The following is a 7,487-nucleotide window of genomic DNA, read 5'->3' as shown; positions in this document are numbered from 1 at the left end:
TTTAACAAGTCGTATATACATATGTTAGTGGTTTTTGTAAACAAACTTTCAGCATTCCTGATATTTTTGCGAACTTTTATTTTCTGCTTTGGTATATGTTCGTATGTGACATCTGTCACTTTGTTTTATAAATTGTAACATTTCCAGCCGATCGCGATGTTAAACGTTCCGATGTACATATTTATGACAATTTTTGTATCACTTTTGCAGTTTTCGACTGCAAGTAAAATTTTCATCGTCTAATATAATATAAGTGATAAGACTTTGAGGACATAAACAGAGACAAAATAGAAGTAGCTATATCTATACTGCTATAGAGTCACACGTCATACATTGTACGATAATGGTGACAAAAAAGATTTGTGCGTTATAGCAATATCGGATCTTGTCAATTAATGATTTATAATATTGAACAAGAATAAAGTTCACAGTATTATTTTATATTACTTATATTCCTATTTGACTTTACTAATAGCCGAGATTTCGAAATATTTCACTTTAATGATTGATTTAAATCATTAATTTGTACCTTAATATATATACATATGTACTTACAGACAAAAAAGAACCGAAGATTGCAGCAGGTTTAATCCATATTTTAAATGAAATTTATATATTTATGTATTCAACATTTTGTTTTATTTTTAAATATTAAAACTTTTTTAAGTTATTAAAAATATTGTCTTTTCAATTAAAAATTTTAATTTAAACATGATTTTTTATAATCTTATAAATATAATTAGAGACCATTATAAATCATACAAGGTGTATTCTCTAAGATTAATCACGATTTTTTAGGCATTTTCGATAATCTGCTAAAAAATTGTTTTGAACTAAAATTCAATTTTCGATCCGCTACACATTTGGATATTAAAAATTTTATATTATTACATATATATTTATTAAAGGTATTATAGTCTTCTAATAATATTTATATTGAAGATATGATATTATAGTTTAATTTCACTTAATAGTCAAAGAAGATATTTTTGTAAATACATTTATCATATTATAATATATTTTCATTTGAATTTATTATTGAGTAAATACACTTAGATATACTCATAATCCATAAAACAAATAAATTAACTGCTGCTAGGATTAAATATAGGCATATTATTATTAAGCTACTTGATTTTATATAAATTTGATTTATTTGACAGAATATGAAAAATTAAAAGAATATATTTATATGAAATTATAAATAAATAGAAAATAAATTAATTTATTATTCTTATTTAATACATTACTTTATACAATACCATTTCTTAAAACATCTAATCTATTTAATTTGATAAATCCAGAATTATAAATTTATCAATCTGATAAGAATATTGTAGTTTTAATGACATATGATAAAAGTACATTGTGTATCACAATGAAAGTTAAGAATTGTATAAATCAAAAGTAATGATATCTATTTGCAGGAGAATCTTTCTCTACACTGTCGTTAGTTTATTGAAATATTAAGAAAACATTAGTAATTAAGGTTAAGTGATGCATTGTTTAAATATAAACATTAAATAAATTTTGATTTTATAATATTTTGTAATATATACTAAATTTGGTACAAATTCTGTATTCTTAAAAAGTTACATTAATCGTTTTTTAAATTGTCTGTTATTGTAGAACTACAACCTCACTTTCACTTTGTGACATTTAATCCATATGGTAACAACAGGTATTATTGCACGCGTGATAAATCGTATATATTTTAATAAACAAAAAATTAATAAACAATGGAATCTTCTCAATTAAAAAATATTTTTAATATCAAATATGTGAAAAAATGCAGCGATGATATTCAATATGGAACAGCCGGCTTTAGAGCAAAGTATGTGATTATTTTATCCTATCAAGTTAATGAACTAACGAATTAATTTTTTATTTAATACCCTAGTTATATGTAAATATATGTATATTACGTATATGTATATGCATTTTAATTAAATATTAATTTTATATAATTGTATCCAGAAATATTGTTTAAAAAGATATTTTAACATTAATTTCTTTTCTTGTGATATTATCTAATTTTGCATTAGAAAGCTTTTCCTAGCTGCAATTGTTTTAAAGTTATATATGCATATACGTTTTTAAAGCTATAAATATAGTTTTTACATACTTCTTTAATTTATTATTAGGGCAAATGATCTTGAACATGTTATGTACAGAATGGGATTGCTAGCAGTATTGAGATCTAAAGTTAAAAATGGTAAGTTCATGCATAAAATTTATGAAACTATATTTTCGTAATCAAATTCATTGTTTCATATTATCCATGTACTTTCCTTGTAAAATTGAATTAAAAATATCTGATTTTTCCATAGCTGCAATTGGTTTAATGATTACGGCAAGTCATAATATTGGGTCTGATAATGGTGTGAAACTTATAGATCCAGCTGGTGAAATGTTAGAAGCAGCTTGGGAACATATAGCTACCAACTTAGTTAATGTAGAAGATTCAAATTTAGTTTCTGCAATAGAGCATATTATAAAAGAACAAAATGTTAACATGTCTACAGATGCAGTTGTAATAACTGGTAGAGACACTAGAGAAAGTAGTCCTACATTATTAAATGCTGCTCTTGCAGGAATTGAAGCCTTACACGGATTTGTACAAGATTTTGGTATTGTTACAACCCCCCAGTTACATTACCTTGTTGTATGTACAAACACAAATGGTAGTTATGGCGATCCTACTTTATATGGTTATTATGTAAAGTTATCAGAAGCATTTAAATATATAAGACAAAATATGGTTAACAATGGACAGTACGTTGCAGAATTGTTATTAGATGCTGCTAACGGTGTTGGAGCTAATGCCATAAGAGAATTTCAAAATTACATAGGAACGTCAATTGCAATTAATGTATATAATGATGGAGATGGGGAATTAAACCACATGGTATAATTATAATATTTTGATTTAATTGAAGTTCGATATTGTAATATCTGTTTTGATCAATTCATTGTAGTGTGGAGCTGATTATGTGAAAGTACAACAAGTACCACCTATAAATTTTCCTCTCAAACCAAATGTTAGATGTGCATCCATAGATGGTGATGCAGATAGAATTATTTATTTCTACATGGATGAAGACAATAAATTTCATCTTTTGGATGGTGACCGAATAGCAACACTTATTGCTGAATATCTTAAAGAACTTTTACAAGAAAGTCATTTATCATTTCAACTTGGTTTAGTACAAACAGCATATGCTAATGGTAGTTCTACTGATTATATTTCAAATGTACTAGTATGTATACTTATTTTTATTTGTTTGTTAATGTCCTGAAATATTTTAGAAAGATACATAAATCATATATTGGTTCTATATTTATATGTGTTATTTCTATAATTATCATTTTAGCAAATTCCAGTTGTTTGTGTATCAACTGGTATTAAACATCTACATAATAAAGCACTAGAATTTGATATAGGAATATATTTTGAAGCAAATGGTCATGGAACTGTACTTTTTAAAGAAACTACTATTGAAACAATTAAGAAAGCTATCATAAATCCAGAGTAAGTTTTATTTAATTTATAATAATGTTTGATATACCCTACTTTTTTTCTGTTATTGCAATAACACGTAAATAATTATTATATAACATGAATAAATATAAACTATCATAAGTAAATATCTTTTAAATAGATTGAGATATTGAACTACTGTCTATTGGAATTTTTATGGCTTCATAGGATCAGATATTGAATAATTATCTGTTGAAAGTTTTTAAAACTCTATTTCTTGAAAAAGCATTAAAAGTTTATAATAATTTTCATTTTCAAAACGCTTTTATCTGCTTATTAATTATTTTGTTGTTAAAAGATTAAGATTACCAAAATCTTTATTTTTTTCATTAAGAATACATATGTGTACACACGAATATATATATGTATATATATTACAGACAATCTATAAGTGAGAAAAAAGCTGCCTCGAAATTACTGAATATAATAAATGTAATTAATCAAACAGTTGGAGATGCTTTTAGTGATATGTTGCTAGTAGAGACAGTTTTGCATGCGAAAGGCTGGGATATTATAGAATGGGAAAAAATGTACAAAGATTTACCAAATCAACAATTAAAAATAAAAATTAATGATAAAAATGTTATTACGACAACTAATGCAGGAAGACAATGTATAACACCAGAAGGATTACAAAATGAAATTGATAAAGTAGTATCGCAATATAAAAAAGGACGATCTTTTGTAAGGTAACATGTAATTTTTATTATAGCTATATATAAAAGTTGGTAAAATGTCTTGTTAAACTGTTATTTTAAAACATCTTTCTATGAATATATATTATGAATAAACTTGCAATATATCAATATTGCTCCTTTAAAATTGGTAATATAAAACATTTAAATAATAACATACTTGTTGGTTTATAATATAAATTATTTTTGTTAAAGTTAACATAGTCACAAATATTAATTTCATGAAATATTCTTTAGCTAACATGACTATTCTATTTATTTATTGTTTTATTTTTAGTACATAATAAATTGGGAATAATAAAAATATACATAAATATTACGCGTCATACGAAACCATAGAATTTTATCTAATAAAATTCTTTTCTGCCTTTTACTATTTTATTTGCTTAAAGACATAACTTGCTCCATTGTGTGGAGCATCTTATATAAGTATATACAAAGCCAATTTAATTTATTTTGAAGAAATTATATGTTAAGACTTCTAATTCTTAGATATTATAAGAATACAAATATATGCATTTTATGTACATAACTAAATAAAGTTGTGCTTGCTAATGCATAAAATATTCAAATATTGGGTTGTCAAATAAGTCTTGTATGGTATAATCTTACATAGTAAGTTATGTTGTAAAGTATACAAATCTTATATAGTAGGATTAAATCTTAATATAAGCTTTATTCTAACATCTTGCAATAAATATAATTAAACTAAATATGCATCATTCTGTTCAATAATCTCCTGCCACTTACTGAGCAGTGCCATTACTATGGCAAATTCATATAGGATTTCTGTTGTCTCTGAGCAAAAACGTGACCTTAGAAAGGTTTAAGATTTATCCAATAATTCGATAGTATTCACAGTATTAATTAGAAAAATTTTTATTTTTAGGCCGTCAGGAACTGAAGACGTAGTACGAGTATATGCAGAATGTGAAAATTTATGCGACCTTAATAAATTAATTACAGATGTGGCATTGTTAGTCTACGATCGTGCAGGTGGAATTGGACCTAAACCTCAACTTTCCTAGTAAATAGCTATAGTTCTTCATTATTTGCTATACATATACATATATATCAATTTCATTTATATTAGTGTACAAGTCTTAAGAATTATAATTTATATAAATTGTACGTTAGTTGAGGGTATTATATTTTATATCAATAATAAATTATACCTGTATACAATATTATATACATATCATATATATATTATGTAACAAACACTACGATTTTTCAGGCACTTACGACAGTTTGATGAAGAAATGTTTTAAATGAAATTTAATTAGCTTTCAATCGACTACAAATTGCAATGTAAAAAATTTCCAAGCAATTGATTTTTCGATAGAAAATCAAGGTCACCATGGCTTTTTGTGACATTATGTATTCTTGGCTTCATACCGTTTTAAATGATGTTAAAATGAGTTCAATGACTTACTACTTTATGATCTCAAAAATAAAAATTATTTTATTTCGATAAAATCACACGTTTCCAAATATGTAATTTGATAATTTGTGAGCTTCAATAAGAAAAATCATACACACATTACAAAAAGACCATTACATAAACAGCATACAGAAATAAAACCTTAGTTGGGCACTTATGAACCTATACCTTGATCACTTTGGTCACCTGATTTGTTCTTATTATATTCTTTTTGTTTACAGTCGGTGGTCTACAGTTTACGTTGTATTTAAAACCTTATATACCTAAAGCAACGAATCAGTGCAGCATGCCCACGCACAAGATAATTGTAGTGACAAGATTGTAATAAGAATCAATACAAATTTACTGCATTGTTCGGAATTGTGCTCTTAAAATTATGGGCTATAATTCGAGCATTTATTATAATTGAACGCACAAAGATATCATAATACTACATGAGCTATGTTTATTTCTGTAAGTTGTTTATGCTTTTTTTGTAATATACTGATTAACATTTTTCTTATTGAAACTCATCATTTTCATATATATAATTTGATCGAAATAATGTAATTTTTATTTCAAAGTCATAATATAATAAGTTGTTGAATTCATTTTAACATCATTTATAACGGTAAGAAGTCAAAAATACATAATGTCATTTAAAAAAAGACAAACTGATTAGGACTTTCTATTGAAAAAACAATTTTTTTTAAATTTCTTGTATTGCAATTTCTAGCCGATTGAAAACTGATTAACTTTTATTTAAACCATTTCTTCGTCAGACTATAGTAAGTGCCTGAAAAATCGTGGTGATTATTAGGTGATACAGCCTGTATATGTATATACACACATATCATATATAAAGAACAAAGTATTAGTAATATTTTACACACCTTGATTTTATAATTTTGTAATACAATAAATGCTGTATCTAATATATTGTAATATATCCAGAAATTATATTTTTAATATAAATAAACATATATATTTACATATCTATGTAAAAAATCAGCTGTCATAATTTTAAATCACAAAGAAATATTTATCCTCTGTCTTTTAACCTCTTAGGTACGATGCGCCACTATAGTGGCTTTCGCGGATGTTATATTATATTCATTTGTCTTGCTTTACACTTTTTTTGTCCTCGCAATGTTTACAACAGTGTTAACAATATACAGGTAGAATATGTAGTCTTTGTTTTTGATATGCCAGTGTCAGATATCAATTGTTGCTTTCCGTTAAAATAAATATGCCATTATTAGATGTTTTAACATGTCGATCCGTATCCTTATAATTTTTTAGAATCTTGAACCTCAAAATATTGTTACAAAATAGAAGACGAAGAGCAATTTGCTACAATTCAGAAACAGACTCAGATCACCATAATATACAAAATATGAAATCAAAAAATTGAAAATTTTGAGCTTGAATATAATTTTTTTATAGAATTGATTATGATATTTGTTAATATCTCGTTAAGCTACCTTAGATTTAACAAAAAAATCATCGTTCTACGTTAATTTAAAAAACTACTGCTGAGATAATGTAGGTCCTAATGTAGGTCCTAATGCAGTTTTAAGACATTATTATTTAAGTCATTATCCCCACTCCGCAGCTGTACCTACGTCCTTATACCAGAATTTTATAATTTTTTATTAAAGCACAATTAATTGAAATATTTTTCTGTAAACTCAATATGTTTCTTTCTATAACCTATTTTTCACATCTTTATTTCTTTGAACAATGACGCTCAACTTATCACGAGTTTGAAACGCATACATCGCATTTCGAATGACCTTCCATTACCTTACTTCATTTTCTACCTGCA

At 25.5% G+C, this 7,487-nt stretch overlaps 2 protein-coding genes across 4 annotated transcripts in view; one reads left to right on the top strand and one right to left on the bottom strand.

Moving 5' to 3' along the window:
* The window catches only part of LOC126916816 (phospholipid phosphatase 1-like), a 58,860-nt gene extending 58,288 nt beyond the window's left edge, over positions 1-572 (bottom strand). Inside the window, exon 1 of the mRNA XM_050723011.1 lies at positions 556-572. The gene's annotated coding sequence lies outside the window, so the exon portion shown is untranslated. The remainder of the gene's footprint in view (positions 1-555) is intronic.
* Positions 573-1,287: 715 nt separating this feature from the next.
* Positions 1,288-6,596, top strand: LOC126916813 (phosphoacetylglucosamine mutase). Of its 3 annotated transcripts, XM_050723001.1 has the most exons (9): positions 1,291-1,489; positions 1,630-1,834; positions 2,145-2,215; positions 2,331-2,908; positions 2,979-3,260; positions 3,375-3,532; positions 3,922-4,230; positions 5,126-5,263; positions 5,474-6,596. In XM_050723001.1, coding segments are annotated over exons 2-9 (1,632 nt in total). In that variant the 5' UTR covers positions 1,291-1,489; positions 1,630-1,739; the 3' UTR covers positions 5,475-6,596. The 3 variants fall into 3 exon arrangements, with proteins under 3 accessions (XP_050578960.1, XP_050578958.1, XP_050578959.1); XM_050723003.1 differs by lacking the exons at positions 5,126-5,263; positions 5,474-6,596 and adding an exon at positions 4,514-4,808 and having other exon boundaries at positions 1,288-1,489; XM_050723002.1 differs by having other exon boundaries at positions 1,291-1,449; positions 5,126-6,596.
* Positions 6,597-7,487: the final 891 nt, after the last annotated feature.

This window comes from Bombus affinis, chromosome 5, assembly GCF_024516045.1.
Source record: "Bombus affinis isolate iyBomAffi1 chromosome 5, iyBomAffi1.2, whole genome shotgun sequence".
NCBI classification, from domain to species: Eukaryota; Metazoa; Arthropoda; class Insecta; order Hymenoptera; family Apidae; genus Bombus; species Bombus affinis.
Note: the sequence above shows the minus strand (reverse complement) of the source record. Positions and strands in the feature narration are given on the sequence as shown.

Coding starts and splice junctions, on each gene's coding strand:
- LOC126916813 (XM_050723002.1), top strand. CDS start 1,740: ATGGAATCTTCTCAATTAAAAAATATTTTTAATATCAAATATGTGAAA. Junction 1,835..2,144: donor ACAGCCGGCTTTAGAGCAAA/GTATGTGATTAT, acceptor ATTTATTATTAG/GGCAAATGATCTTGAACATG. Junction 2,909..2,978: donor ATGGGGAATTAAACCACATG/GTATAATTATAA, acceptor AATTCATTGTAG/TGTGGAGCTGATTATGTGAA.